General features: G+C 48.5%; 1 protein-coding gene across 1 annotated transcript in view; it reads right to left on the bottom strand.

Moving 5' to 3' along the window:
• The window catches only part of PSMD1 (proteasome 26S subunit, non-ATPase 1), a 201,458-nt gene that overhangs the window by 183,360 nt on the left and 2,245 nt on the right, over nt 1–15,853 (bottom strand). The window contains exons 2-8 of the mRNA XM_075340393.1: nt 15,005–15,048; nt 13,069–13,142; nt 11,604–11,773; nt 9,000–9,205; nt 8,676–8,819; nt 8,362–8,588; nt 7,983–8,043 (exon numbers count right to left, since the gene is read on the bottom strand). Coding sequence (XP_075196508.1) covers nt 7,983–8,043; nt 8,362–8,588; nt 8,676–8,819; nt 9,000–9,205; nt 11,604–11,773; nt 13,069–13,142; nt 15,005–15,048 — 926 coding nt within the window. The remainder of the gene's footprint in view (nt 1–7,982; nt 8,044–8,361; nt 8,589–8,675; nt 8,820–8,999; nt 9,206–11,603; nt 11,774–13,068; nt 13,143–15,004; nt 15,049–15,853) is intronic.

Here is a 15,853-nt window from a genome sequence, read left to right as displayed (position 1 = left end):
CCCGCCCTTCCCCTGACTGGCAGGCCTGGGGGCGGGAATATGCGATACTAGGCCGCAAAAGCCGGGGACTAAAGTTATAAGCGCGGCCGGCATATAAGCGCGGCCGGCGCGGTAGTCCCCGGCGCACTAACACACCCAGCAGTGCTGCAGTGTATATGGCACAAGCGCTCCATGCGCGGTCCCCCAGGGGGACACAGAGTACCTCACAGTAGCAGGGCCTTGTCCCTGACGATACCCGGCTCCTGTCCAGCAGATTCCCCAGGGGCTGCGGAGGGAGCACGGTACCAGTGCCTGGAGACCGATTAGGATCCCACTTCACCCAGAGCCCATTAAGGGATGGGGAAGGAAAACAGCATGTGGCTCCTGCCTATGTACCCGCAATGGGTACCTCAACCTTAACCACACCGCCGACCAGAGTGGGGTGAGAAGGGAGCATGCTGGGGGTCCTGTTATGGGCCCTCTTTTCTTCCATCCGACATAGTCAGCAGCTGCTGCTGACTAAGATGTGGAGCTATGCGTGGATGTCAGCCTCCTTCGCACAAAGCATAAAAAACTGAGGAGCCCGTGATGCACGGGGGGTGTATAGGCAGAAGGGGAGGGGCTTTACACTTTTAAGTGTAATACTTTGTGTGGCCTCCGGAGGCAGAAGCTATACACCCAATTGTCTGGGTCTCCCAATGGAGCGACAAAGAAAGTTAGTTTTATCCATTAAAAAAGGTTGGTGGATTTTTTCACTCCTTTCCATAGGAGAAAAATGCTAAAAAAGACTTTACATGCTGAAGATTTCCGAAAAAGCAGTTCACCTGTCAGGAAAAGAAAACCTCCAAGTGCATGAGATTTCTGAAATCTTAGAACTTTTGCTAGTATGTTAAAAAAGCAGCTTTAAAACTTGTATAATAAAATATGCTGCAAAAATGCTGCATGTGAATATAGCATTCTGGTTCTACTATAACAGCTCTGCTCACCAGTGGGGCCACTCCTCCATAACCAGGAGGTAAGGAGACTGGAGAGCTGTGAGCTGCTCAAGAGATCACTTGAGATTAACCCTTAAAAGCTACCGATCAGAACCCACACGTAATGGAAGAGGGTTATTAGGCTTTGAGCAGTTTCTCTTTTGCAGCCAATGCAAAGAATAAATTAAAACAGATTTATTAAAAGAAAAAGAGACCCTCGCTTGTATTCCCTCGTGATGATTTAAAATAAAAAAAAAGCTGCATGTGTAAATCCAATCTGATTCCACGCAGTCATCAGTTTAGACTGGTTACAAAGGGTCCATTTAATATCTGGTTTTGGTGGTGTTTTTCACAATTATTTGCCTAACACACATCTTATGTTATAAGAATTATCATTACTCATTGTTTTGGAAAAAAAATTAAACTGTGGAAGTTCTTTCTATGGTTACAAAGCAAATGTAAGGCTCATTCAGTGATCCAAGAATGGCCCCTGATATACGGACTGATCATGGGTCATGGGTCTCCTGATCCGAGGGAATGAAGGGAATTTTGTTTACTTACCGTAAATTCCTTTTCTTCTAGCTCCAATTGGGAGACCCAGACAATTGGGTGTATAGCTATGCCTCCGGAGGCCGCACAAAGTATTACACTTAAAAGTGTTAAGCCCCTCCCCTTCTGCCTATACACCCCCCGTGCTCCCACGGGCTCCTCAGTTTTGGTGCAAAAGCAAGAAGGAGGAAAAAGAATTATAAACTGGTTTAAAGTAACTTCAATCCGAAGGAATATCGGAGAACTGAAACCATTCAACATGAACAACATGTGTACACAAAAAAACAGGGGCGGGCACTGGGTCTCCCAATTGGAGCTAGAAGAAAAGGAATTTACGGTAAGTAAACAAAATTCCCTTCTTCTTTGTCGCTCCATTGGGAGACCCAGACAATTGGGACGTCCAAAAGCAGTCCCTGGGTGGGTAAAATAATACCTCGTAAGAGAGCCGTAAAACGGCCTCTTCCTACAGGTGGGCAACCGCCGCCTGAAGGACTCGTCTACCTAGGCTGGCATCCGCCGAAGCATAGGTATGCACCTGATAGTGTTTCGTGAAAGTGTGCAGGCTCGACCAGGTAGCCGCCTGACACACCTGCTGAGCCGTAGCCTGGTGCCTCAAAGCCCAGGACGCGCCCACGGCTCTGGTAGAATGGGCCTTCAGCCCTGAGGGAACCGGAAGCCCAGCCGAACGGTAGGCTTCGAGAATTGGCTCCTTGATCCACCGAGCCAAGGTTGATTTGGAAGCCTGTGACCCTTTACGCTGGCCAGCGACAAGGACAAAGAGTGCATCCGAGCGGCGCAGGGGCGCCGTACGAGAAATGTAGAGTCTGAGTGCTCTCACCAGATCTAACAAGTGCAAATCCTTTTCACATTGGTGAACTGGATGAGGACAAAAAGAAGGTAAGGAGATATCCTGATTGAGATGAAAGGGGGATACCACCTTAGGGAGAAATTCCGGAACCGGACGCAGAACCACCTTGTCCTGGTGAAAAACCAGGAAAGGGGCTTTGCATGACAGCGCTGCTAGCTCAGACACTCTCCGAAGTGAAGTGACTGCTACTAGAAAAACCACTTTCTGCGAAAGGCGTGAGAGAAATATATCTCTCATTGGCTCGAATGGTGGTTTCTGAAGAACCAGCAGCACCCTGTTCAGATCCCAGGGTTCTAACGGCCGCTTGTAAGGAGGAACGATGTGACAAACCCCCTGCAGGAACGTGCGTACCTGTGGAAGTCTGGCTAGGCGCTTCTGGAAAAACACAGAGAGCGCTGAGACTTGTCCCTTAAGGGAGCCGAGCGACAAACCCTTTTCCAGTCCAGATTGAAGGAAGGACAGAAAAGTGGGCAAGGCAAAAGGCCAGGGAGAAAAACCCTGAGCAGAGCACCACGACAGGAAAATTTTCCACGTCCTGTGGTAGATCTTGGCGGACGTTGGTTTCCTAGCCTGTCTCATAGTGGCAATGACGTCTTGAGATAACCCTGAAGACGCTAGGATCCAGGACTCAATGGCCACACAGTCAGGTTGAGGGCCGCAGAATTCAGATGGAAAAACGGCCCTTGAGATAGCAAGTCTGGTCGGTCTGGTAGTGCCCACGGTTGGCCGACCGTGAGATGCCACAGATCCGGGTACCACGACCGCCTCGGCCAGTCTGGAGCGACGAGGATGACGCGGCGGCAGTCGGCCCTGATCTTGCGTAACACTCTGGGCAACAGTGCCAGCGGAGGAAACACATAAGGGAGCTGAAACTGCGACCAATCCTGAACTAAGGCGTCTGCCGCCAGAGCTCTGGGATCTTGAGACCGTGCCATGAACCTTGTTGTTGTGCCGGGACGCCATGAGGTCGACGTCCGGCACCCCCCAGCGGCAACAGATCTCCTGAAACACGTCCGGGTGAAGGGACCATTCCCCTGCGTCCATGCCCTGGCGACTGAGATAATCTGCTTCCCAGTTTTCCACGCCTGGAATGTGAACTGCAGAGATGGTGGAGGCCGTGGCTTCCACCCACATCAAAATCCGCCGGACTTCCTGGAAGGCTTGCCGACTGCGTGTGCCGCCTTGGTGGTTGATGTATGCCACCGCTGTGGAATTGTCCGACTGAATTCTGATCTGCTTGCCTTCCAGCCACTGCTGGAACGCTTTCAGGGCAAGATACACTGCCCGTATTTCCAGAACATTGATCTGAAGCGAGGACTCTTGCTGGGTCCACGTACCCTGAGCCCTGTGGTGGAGAAAAACCGCTCCCCACCCTGACAGACTCGCGTCCGTCGTGACCACCTCCCAGGATGGGGGTAGGAAGGATTTCCCCTTCGATAATGAAGTGGGAAGAAGCCACCACCGAAGGGAAGCTTTGGTCGCCTGAGAGAGGGAGACGGTCCTGTCGAGGGACGTCGGCTTCCTGTCCCATTTGCGTAGGATGTCCCATTGAAGAGGACGCAGGTGAAACTGCGCGAAAGGAACTGCCTCCATTGCTGCCACCATCTTCCCCAGGAAGTGCATGAGGCGCCTCAAGGGGTGTGACTGGCCTTGAAGGAGAGATTGTACCCCTGTCTGTAGTGACCGCTGCTTGATCAGCGGAAGCTTCACTATCGCTGAGAGGGTATGAAACTCCATGCCAAGGTATGTGAGCGATTGGGCCGGTGTCAGATTTGACTTTGGAAAATTGATGATCCACCCGAAACTCTGGAGAGTCTCCAGGGTAGCGTTGAGGCTGCGTTGGCATGCCTCTTGAGAGGGTGCCTTGATCAGGAGATCGTCCAAGTAAGGGATCACCGAGTGACCCTGAGAGTGGAGGACCGCTGCTACAGTAGCCATAACCTTGGTGAAAACCCGTGGGGCTGTTGCCAGGCCGAACGGCAGTGCCACGAACTGCAGGTGTTCGTTTTCTATGGCGAAGCGCAAGAAGCGCTGGTGCTCTGGAGCAATCGGTACGTGGAGATAAGCATCTTTGATATCGATCGATGCAAGGAAATCTCCTTGGGACATTGAGGCGATGACGGAGCGGAGGGATTCCATCCGGAACCGCCTGGTCGTTACGTGTTTGTTGAGAAGTTTCAGGTCCAGGACAGGACGGAAAGACCCGTCCTTCTTTGGGACCACAAACAAGTTGGAGTAAAAACCGTGGCCCTGTTGCTGAAGAGGAACAGGGACCACCACTCCTTCTGCCTTCAGAGTGCCCAGCGCCTGCAGAAGAGCCTCGGCTCGCTCGGGAGGCGGGGATGACCTGAAGAATCGAGTCGGGGGACGAGAGGTGAACTCTATCTTGTAACCGTGAGACAGAATGTCTCTCACCCAACGGTCTTTTACCCGTGGCAGCCAGGCGTCGCAAAAGCGGGAGAGCCTGCCACCGACCGAAGATGCGGAGTGAGGAGGCCGAAAGTCATGAGGAAGCCGCTTTGGTAGCGGCACCTCCGGTGGCCTTTTTAGGACGTGACTTAGACCGCCATGCGTCAGCGTTCCTTTGATCTTTCTGAGGCCTTTTGGACGAGGAGAACTGGGACCTGCCCGCGCCCCGAAAGGACCGAAACCTCGACTGCCCCTTCCTCTGTTGGGGTATGTTCGGTTTGGGCTGGGGTAAGGATGTATCCTTTCCCTTGGATTGTTTGATGATTTCATCCAAACACTCGCCAAACAATCGGTCGCCAGAAATTGGCAAACTGGTTAAGCGCTTTTTGGAAACAGAATCTGCCTTCCATTCCCGTAGCCACAAGGCCCTGCGGAGTACCACCGAATTGGCGGCTGCAACCGCCGTACGGCTCGCAGAGTACAGGACAGCATTAATAGCGTAAGACGCAAATGCCGACGTCTGAGTGGTTATGGACGCCACCTGTGGCGCGGACGTGCGTGTGGCTGTGTCAATTTGCGCTTGACCTGCTGAGATAGCTTGTAGCGCCCATACGGCTGCGAACGCTGGGGCAAAAGAAGCGCCGATAGCTTCATAGATGGATTTCAACCAGAGTTCCATCTGCCTGTCAGTGGCATCTTTGAGTGAAGCCCCATCTTCCACTGCAAGTATGGATCTAGCTGCCAGTCTGGAGATTGGAGGATCCACTTTGGGACACTGAGCCCAACTTTTGACCACGTCAGGGGGAAAAGGATAACGTGTATCCTTAAGGCGCTTAGAAAAACGCTTATCTGGACAAGCATGGTGATTCTGGACTGCCTCTCTGAAATCAGAGTGGTCCAGAAACATACTCGGTGTACGCTTGGGAAACCTGTGTCAGAACCCTCAGCCTGGGATCCATGAGATACCCCGGGAGGACATTGTTGGTCCAGCTGAGGTGGGCCAGGGAACAAAGATTCAACAGAGTCCCTGTGCTGAGATACCGGCCTGGACTGCAAGGCTTCTAGTATCTTAGCCATAGTCTCAGAGAGTTTTGCAAACTCCGTCCCCGTCACCTGAACAGTGTTAGCAGGTGGCTCCCCCTGGGCCCCTCTTAGCAGAGGCTCCGGCTGAGTAAGTGCCACAGGGGCCGAACAGTGCACACAATGAGGGTCAGTGGAACCTGCCGGTAGCGGGGTCGTACATGCGGCGCAGGCAACATAATAAGCCTGTGTTTTGGCACCCCTGCCTTTCGTGGGCGCCATGCTATTATCTTCCCTGAGTAACACAATAGGGTATATAGCCAGAAATCAACTGTGCACCATACAGTGTAAAACATATATACCATAAACATATAATGTTACACTACTGCACAATGGGGCTAGCACCACAGGTGCTGCTTACCACCCGCCTAAGGCGGTTGTGAGGCCACCAGAGTCCCTGCCTGGGTCTCCCAGACTTTGTCCCCCTCTGCAGCGTCCGAGGAGCTGACAGGAATGGCTGCCAGCGTCCTGAGGAGAGGAGGGAGCCGTGGGCGTGACCCAGAAAGAGCGGGAACTGGTGCCCGCACTGTGCACAGTGAGAGGGGTGGAGTATGCAAAGCATGCTCCAGCCCTCAGTGCTGCTCGTTCTGTGCAGCGTCCCGCCCTTCCCCTGCCTGTCAGGGCTGTGGGCGGGAGGAAAGGAAACTAGGCCGCAAAAAGCCGGGGACTCTAGTAATAAACGCGGCCGCCGTAAAAGCGCGGCCGGCGTGAAAGTCCCCGGCACACTACAAGTCCCAGCCGTGCCGCAGTGTTTCCATGGCCGCGGCGGTCAGTGCGGCAGTCCCTATACATAAACACACTCAGCAACGCTGAGTGTGTAATGGCACATATTAACCCGGTCAGCGCCGTGGTCCCCGGTGCACTAGCACACCCAGCAAAGCTGGAGTGTTGCTGTGCGCTGTCCCCACAGGGATACAGAGTACCTCCAAGTAGCAGGGCCATGTCCCTGAACGATACCCGGCTCCTATCCAGCAGGCTCCACAGGAGTTGTGGATGAAGCACGGTCTCAGTGCCTGGAGACCGATAGGATCCCACTTCACCCAGAGCCCTGAGGGGGATGGGGAAGGAAAACAGCATGTGGGCTCCAGCCTCCGTACCCGCAATGGATACCTCAACCTTACAACACCACCGACAAGAGTGGGGTGAGAAGGGAGCATGCTGGGGGCTCTATATGGGCCCACTTTTCTTCCATCCGACATGGTCAGCAGCTGCTGCTGACCAATCTGTGGAGCTGTGCGTGCGTGTCTGACCTCCTTCGCACAAAGCAAAAAACTGAGGAGCCCGTGGGAGCACGGGGGGTGTATAGGCAGAAGGGGAGGGGCTTAACACTTTTAAGTGTAATACTTTGTGCGGCCTCCGGAGGCATAGCCTATACACCCAATTGTCTGGGTCTCCCAATGGAGCGACAAAGAAAGATATCTATATATCTATCTATACCTCTCTCCCTCTATATAATTACTAGGAGGTTGTCAAGATGGAGTCAGGAGATTCCTGCCCAATCCATTCGTTTGAGGCTAGTTTCACACTTGCGTTGAACGGCATCCGTTGCATTGCGTTATGTGACGGATGCGTTGCATATAATGGCACAACGGATCGTACAAAACAACGTAAAGATTTTTTTGTTTTTTTCTTCTTTACAATTTTACCGGCAGCAGACTATTGTGAACGATCAGATGAGCGCTCTCAAAAGCCGGCTGCCGGGCGCTCAGCTGAGCGCTCTCACATGCCGGCGGCCAGGCGCTCAGCTGAACGTTCGGCCACCGAGAGACAAAATAAAGTTTCTGTGATAAATAAAAAAAAAAAAAAAAATGAGCATGCGCAGTGAAAAATAGAGGATTCCGCCGCTCAAAAAACGTTACATGCTGCTTTCCTTCCGCCCGGCGGAAGCAACGCAGCGTCAGCCAGCGGAAGGAACGCAGGTACTTTTGGCACAATCCGTCATCCATACAAGTCTATGGGAAACAGCGGAATAAGTTAACGGATTCCGTTGTTTTCCAAAAGGGCGGATTGTGATGAAAGGGAAAAAACGCAAGTGTGAAAGTACCCTGAATGAGGTATTATATCACTGCAAACCAAACAAGATTATATTATCTAGATACACATGATTATAAGGGGGCACTGACCGAGTCTGTTGATTTGGTGCCTGTTGTGCTTGTGGGTTTTTCTTCAGTTTCCATTGATTCACTGTCAGATGAAATATAAAAAGCAAGGATTATAGGTAAGAGCTTTTACTGTGCATAAGCAGCCTGCTTACCAAACAACCTCACAGACGTTAAACACACAAGGTAGAGAGGAAGCTCCTTGGAACCTGGTGCTGTGTGCCAGCGCACAAAGGAGGCCATCCTTGGAGTTTTGCAAATAGGAAGTTTCATTTTCACACCAAACAAGTGGTTTTTATTCCTTAAATGGCTTAAAAGTCATTTGATAAATCTTAACACGGTACAAAGATATATTTTACTTGATAAATCTTAGAAATTTGGGTGCTTTAGAACTGACACTTACCTGTCTTTTGCAGTCCCTGGTACAGTGCCGGTGTTTGTTGATCCTGGTACTGGTGGAATGGGGGCTCCAACAGTCCGGAGATTTTGAATGACAGAAGACAGGAACTGCTGGCTGGCACTCTCATACAGGTCAAAGCAGATCTGATAAGCCATAAGCAAGTTATCCTCCTTTACCAACTTCTCCAAAATGTCACTAACAGCTTGTGGGTCATCCAGGAAGATGAGGCACTGTTGGCAGAAATAAAACAAGTCAATGTCCATCTTATCACAGCAATTGTGTACACTATTGCCATGTTGAACATGGTACTAAGTTACCTGGCACACATTGATGAAGTCTGGTTTCTCCAAGTTCATATAGATTTTCACCAAGACTCGAAGAACTTTATTCCTGAACTGCTTGTTTTGCATCAAAGACATGCAGACCTTTAAACTGTAGGCCAACATCCCAGGGACATCGTTCTGGAACACAAAGAAAGGTTAAAAAAAAGTCTTAACATTGAAGCAAATTGATGGAAAGTGTAACATGTAAAAATGCACACATTTTATAATACAATACACATGCTCAAAATAAAAACAAAAAAAAAATCTTAAGCAAGAAAATAACGCAGAAGTGCCGAGTAAGAAAACAAAGGGTCTCACCGATTCCAGAATGGTTTTTTGGAAGACATCCAACCGTCGTGTCTCTAGAGCAATTCCAATTGCCTGCTTGTACTTGTGGTCATCTAGGCAGCGTTGGAACATCTTATTTACTATGCCTTCTAATCGCTCATCCACCGGCTTCTTCTCACCCTCCGGGAGCTCAGCATTTTCCACACACTGCTTCGTGTAATGGTCAATACATTTGGCTACACGAGGAAATTGAAAGGTATAAAATAATGCAGCTAACAACAGAAGCAAACGTAAACGCCTATTCAATCCCTGAAATCTTCAGCAATCGCTAAAACCACAGGATAGAAGTGCTCAGCACATGTGTGTAGAGGGGTACAAGCTCCAAGGTAAAGGGGTATTCACGCCGCAATATAATCATGATTAAGTGATGCCAAAAACACTCGTGTCACAATTATCTTGCCGTGAGAGTAATAATATCTTGATATGTTAATTTTGTGCCTTATGTCCTGATGAAGGGAGCAGAGCTCCTGAAACGCGTAGACTCAAGCTACAATAAAGGAACATTGAATATCTTCTCGTCCTTGTGCCTGGTGAATAGCGCGGCATAAAACCCCTTCATTATTACTCTGTTATCTACCACGGGGGCTGCAGCAGAATTCACCTTAATACCATATGCTTATACAGGAGTTGTGACTGGCACAACTCTTTGAGGTGAGTGCAAATCTTCCACTTCTCTCGGTATATACCGGGTAAGACCCTATTGCGCTATTTCCACAGTTTTTCTAATTATCTTGCGGTGTAAACAGAGAGCCAATAGCTCAATGAATGAGCAAAACGCTGGTTCATCAGGTGCAATGGTCTTTTCTCCAGCACATAATATCAATCTCTGAGAGAATAGTCTTGTGTAAACAGGACTCGTAGCCATGAGAACAGAGGCAGCTTATGTGCTAGTATAGGTCGCTCAGTGGGCATAGTTTACTTTGGTCTGCCTGATTAAACAGGCATTCAAATGACCGCCGATCAGTAAACGTTCACCAATCTGCGGTTGTATCGTGCTGCTGGTCAGTCCATATAAATGAATGTTAAATCTATAGCTGAACACTTCCACCACACAGTTTTGAACAATCGCTGATGATCTGAGTACCCGCATGCTTTCAACTTTCCAGAGTAAGCTGTCCTGTTAGGGGTACTTCACACACAGCGAGATCGCTGCTGAGTCACGTTTTTTGTGACCTCATTAGCGATCTCGCTGTGTGTGACACTGAGCAGCGATCTGGCCCCTGCTGTGAGATCGCTGCTCGTTACACACAGTGCTGGTTCGTTTTTTATTGTTGCTCTCCCGCTGATAAGCACACATCGCTGTGTGTGACAGCGAGAGAGCAACAATCCTGAATGTGAAGGGAGCAGGAGCCGGCGTCTGACAGCCTGCGGTAAGCTGTAACCAGGGTAAACATCGGGTAACCAAGGTGGTTACCCGATATTTACCTTAGTTACCAGCCTCCACAGCTCTCACGCTGCCAGTGCCGGCTCCTGCTCCCTGCACACGCTAAGTTAAGCGGTGTGAGCTGGTAACTAAGGTAAACATCGGGTAACCATACCTGTTCCAGACGCCGGCTCCGTGCAAGCGCAGCGTCGCTTGCACGTCGCTGCTGGCTGGGGGCTGGTCACTGGTGAGATCTGCCTGTTTGACAGCTCACCAGCGACCATGTAGCGATGCAGCAGCGATCCTGACCAGGTCAGATCGCTGGTCGGATCGCTGCTGCATCGCTAAAGTGTGAAGGTACCCTTAGTGTACACCACCAGTCTTAGTGAGTAGGGACCTAAAGGACTAAACCAAGCGTTGCTTATGCAAAAGCCACATGCGGCTGATTGAGCATAGCAGGGTCACAACTTAACCCTTATTGTGTGCATAGACTCTGGTCATTATTGGAATGTCACTAATTAACAGAAGAAAGGGCAGTGGATTTTGCTTGAATCCAGCTGCTAAATAGCAAAACAATCTGCAAGGACATCTGCAGCATGCCATCAAAGCAGAAGAAACATCCGTCTCAAAGCTACCAAATCTGAACACAGCCCAAGAAAGACTATCCAAGAGTAACCCCAACCAGCCACAGATTGTCTATAATAGCCCCATACAGCCTAATAGCAAGAGCAAAGGTAAGGCTATGTGCGCACATTGCGTAAATACATGCAGTTACGCTGCACTTTGTAGCGCAGCGTAACTGCATGCGTCCTGCATCCCCTGCACAGTCTATGGAGATTGTGCAGGGGCCGTGCGCACGTGGCGTCTTAGAACGCAGCGCTTCGGCTGCTGCCCGAAGCGCTGCGTTCTAAGAAGTGACATGTCACTTCTTCCGTGCGCTTTGCCGGCAGCTCCTGCTCTGTCTATGGCAGGAGCTGCAGGCAGAGCGCATGGAATCTGCTTTTTTTTTTTCTCTACGGACATTTTCTGCAGCGATTTGAAGCGCACGTGTGCTCTTCAGATCGCTGCAGAAATTTCTGCAGGGCTAGTACGCAACGTGCGCACATAGCCTAACATGTGCCAATATTAACTACACACAACGATCTGTTATACCTCCCTTACCCTACCCAAAATTTTCAGCAACTGTTGGAAACCTTTTATCTACAACTTACCGATTATAGTCTCCACATACTCTGAATTGTCATTCACATTAAACAGATCCCCGGCACCCAGGGCATAGTTCAGAGACTCTTCAAATGCCCCCAAGTGGTAAAACACCTTGGAGGCCACAAGGGCAGCAAACTGCCTGCTTCTGAAGGTCTCATCTTCATACAGCACCTCGCTGGAAAAGAGAATATTAGCGAATACAGTCATTATAGGGTTTGGTCACACAGAACACAGAAGAAAAAACATTCCTAATGTCATGTCGGCGCAGCACTGATAGAGGATGCTGTCAATCTGGGTCACTAGACATGGGGTTGGGCAGGGACATGCAACGTAAACCTGGCCTTGCAATGAGAACAAACGCACACTTACATTATTCAGATCACATAAAACTTAGCAGGCCATAAACATTAGTTTACGTTATATGGGGCATCATGACTGCCATACTGGTAGATGGATACATAGATAAACAAATCCCACTGAATTCTGACCAATCACATTCACAAGGAGTTCAAAAGGGTTCAGATTACTTTGTAGGCTCAAAAATAGCACCAATCTGGGGCTGCCATTCCTATTCAATGAACGTGGCAGTAGTAGACCGACGGTAGTGTAATGGTTATGGGGACTCACAACTGTTCCCCGAGAGATCATGTCGGGGAAGATAAAGATCCAGCATGTCCGATTTCGAATTACCAATCCTTTTGTTCTCTGGGAGATCAGCCGCTGCCAGAGAAGTCTAGTAGCAGCTCTCTTACCGAGAACACAGGAGCGCTGTGTACAGAAGAGTCGGAATAGATAGCCACCGGCCACAATGACTGGCAGAATAATCAACAGGCCGACAGCTATGTATTATGTATAGTAACCCTCAAGTTATACATTATGCTGTTCTAGCAATCAAAAATGACAAAACCCTGGTGAAATAAAAAATAAATTAATGGGGTTTTCTCATATCCAAAATTCTATCCCAATATGTAGTATGAATAAGAATAAAATTAATAATAATTATCAAATACCACAAATTGGAAGTGTAGTATAGTTCTCCTGCTTAGCTAGGTCTCTTACCTAATTTGCAGGGCATAGCTTAGGTATCCATGGCTACGACCACTCAAATAGTGACAGTTGTCAGTAGTCATAACCATGGATACCTAAGCTACTGTAATGCCCTGCACGAGGTAAGCAATATAGCTAATCAAGAGTACTATACTACATTTCTAATTGGAGGTATTTGCTAATATATTATTATTACGCCTACTACATACTGGGATAGGATCTTGGAGATGGGAATACCCTTCTAACTATATGGTAATCTCATTCACAGCCCTAGCAGCATCAAAAAAGAAAAGAAGTCCTATATAGAACTGGACGGGGCAATAAAAAATAAGTACCATCACCTTGTAAGCATTCATATAGGCAGTTTCCTGGGGAAGGGGGGGGGGTTGCAACCCCCTTAATTACAATGTGTAAAGGTCTTACATTTTATCCACAGACTCTGAAATCTCCGCCCAGAAATCATTGACTACTGCATTCAACTTGTGTAACGCAAATTCCTAAAGGAAAGACAATTTTATGATGAGTGGCAAAGCAACAGAATTCTTGAAAAGTAAATGCACAAAGTAAATAAAAGTAATAAAGCAAAACACAAAGGAAAGCTGTCCGCTTTTTTCATCCAGCAGAGAGCAGCATGATGTTGATGTAGGGGCAATGAACCTGACTCCAGTGATGTGTCACTTAGGGTGCTTTCACATCAGCGGTATTTTGCCGCTCTGCCGGATCCATCATAACACCAGTAGAGTGCAATACAGTTGAATGGCATCGCGCAAGCTCCGGTCACATGCTGTCATGTGACCGGAGCTTGCCACAATGCCATTAAACTGTATTGTACTGTACTGGAGTTGTGATGGATCCGGCAGAGCGATAAAATACTGCTGATGTGAAAGCACCCTTACTTTATTTTTTGCTGCAGTTTTCCTAAAAATTGTAGTTTTGGCCGCTGCAGATCTACCAGTTCTCTCAATGCTGAGCCCTTACCACTGATTAGCAGCTTTCTGTGTACACTGTGCATAGGCAGAAAGCTGTCAAGCAGTGATTGGACTACATTTCAGCAGGTTTACTAGTCCTCTAGTGATGATCTCCTACTGTTAATACAGTGATTTTATAAAAACTGCACTACGCAACCCAGTGACATCACTGGAATCAGGATCTCCGCTATGAAGATTAGGTAGAAAAAACCCGATGACATTCCCCTTAAAGTCTGTTTAGACATGCCATTAGTAGGCAATACCAGTCTGTTTTGTACTGTTAATGATTGTTGTATGTATACCCTCTTTCACTTGTAAAGCGCCATGGAATAAATGGTGCTATAATAATAAATAATAATATTGACAGTTTCTAGGAATGCTTGTTCCCTGGTTATCGTCATGCCTAAAACAGGATAGCAATCACCCAGCAAATGAGCAAAACACTCGCTCGTCAGGTGAAATGATTTTTAATCCTGCATAAAAATAAGTTATCGGCGGCACATTGCCATGTAACAAGACGTGTGCTGCCGAGAACATGAAGATCTAGGCACAAAGAATGGTCACTCTGCTCTCGACTGGCATCTCTCCTATCAGCAATCATTTAAAAATGGTGAAAGTAATATGTGGGTGTCACACGAGACGATCTATCGCGCGATGCATCGTCGGGGTCACAGTTTTCGTGACGCACATACAGCATCGCTTGCGACGTCGTTTCGCGTGACACCTCTGAGCGACGCAGAATCGCTCACAAATCGTGAGTCGTGTACTCGTCGCTTATTTTTAAAAAATTGTTTATTTTTAATGGCGCCGGTTGTTCATCGTACCCAGGGCAGCACACATCGCTCCGTGTGACACCTCGGGAACGATGAACACAGCTTACCTGCGTCCCGTGGCTCCCGCCGGCTATGCGGAAGGAAGGAAGTGGGTGGGATGTTTACGTCCCGCTCATCTCCGCCCCTCCGCTTCTATTGGGCGGCCGCTGCGTGACATCACTATGACGCCGAACGTCCCTCCCCCTTCAGGAAGAGGATGTTCGCTGCCCACAGCGACGTCGCTCAGCACATAAGTACGTGTGACAGGGGTTTAACGACGTTGTGCGCCACGGGCAACTAATTGCCCGTGACGCACAAACGACGGGGGCGGGTACGATTGCTCGTGCGATCACACGATAGATCGTACCTTGTGACGCCCGCATAAGACTCCTTCATTGCAGCTTACAGAAAGATCTTGTGTATTAAAAATATTACAAATGACAACACAGTCTAAGCTTTAAAATTATATGATCTGATAATTAGGAATGGAGAAAAAAAAGAAATCACACAAACATTAGTAAAGAGTCTATGGTAACAATAATCCACGTAGGAAATATGTAATAATATTAAAGGTCAAACCTTAAGCTGAGGCTCCTCTTCATCAAGAAGGGACAGGATGCCAGCTGCAGAAAGACAAGACGGCACAGATCAGGTCACAAGACCATGGGAACGTCCTGCTATCTGGCTATGCTAGACCCTTATGGAGAAAGATGTGGGGAGGACATTTGTTTCTTTGCATTTTTACCTGAGTATTTTCCTCATCTCAGTCAAGTCTATGGTGCAAATTCACACATAAAACACATTTATTGCAAGAGAAACTGACACGTCGTGGATTTCTAAAATTTTTGGCATGTCAGATTAGGTTGCCAAAGAAGAAGCAAAGCGGGCCCGAGATGTCTAGAAATCCCATCCACTGGGCTGGACCTGGCAGACGCTGCGTGTATAGCTCCGTGAAGGCACGCAGAGTCAACAAACTCACCATATATTCATCATAGGATTTTAGCCTAATGACTCATACCTGGAAGGAGCCCATACAGTCTAGCATCTACAAGGCCAGGCAGCAGACAGGGGCGTGAATAAATAGCAAAACCCGACACACATAGTCCCACCCCTGTTGCACCTGTCAATCAAACAGCAGTGCATTTCTGTAACCTTACTTGCACATATTTCTGAAATAAAACCTCCAATCTCAGAATAAATGGTATGCTTACATTCAGCATCCTAGCATTGGTAGAGCACTGGCTTTACTTTATATATGAAAAACCTGATGATTGGTTCTCTTTAGATAAATGAATAATGATTCCCTGGAACATCTCCTTAATGAGGCTGAGGAGGAGATGGCAGATGTGCAGTACCCGGCTGCTATCAGAAGTCAGGGCAGTGCCGCTATCGGGAGTATTTCCTGCCGTCTGCTACCGACACCGAGAA

This window comes from Anomaloglossus baeobatrachus, chromosome 3 (assembly GCF_048569485.1).
Source record: "Anomaloglossus baeobatrachus isolate aAnoBae1 chromosome 3, aAnoBae1.hap1, whole genome shotgun sequence".
NCBI lineage: Eukaryota > Metazoa > Chordata > Amphibia > Anura > Aromobatidae > Anomaloglossus > Anomaloglossus baeobatrachus.
This window is presented reverse-complemented; position numbering and strand designations above follow the sequence as displayed.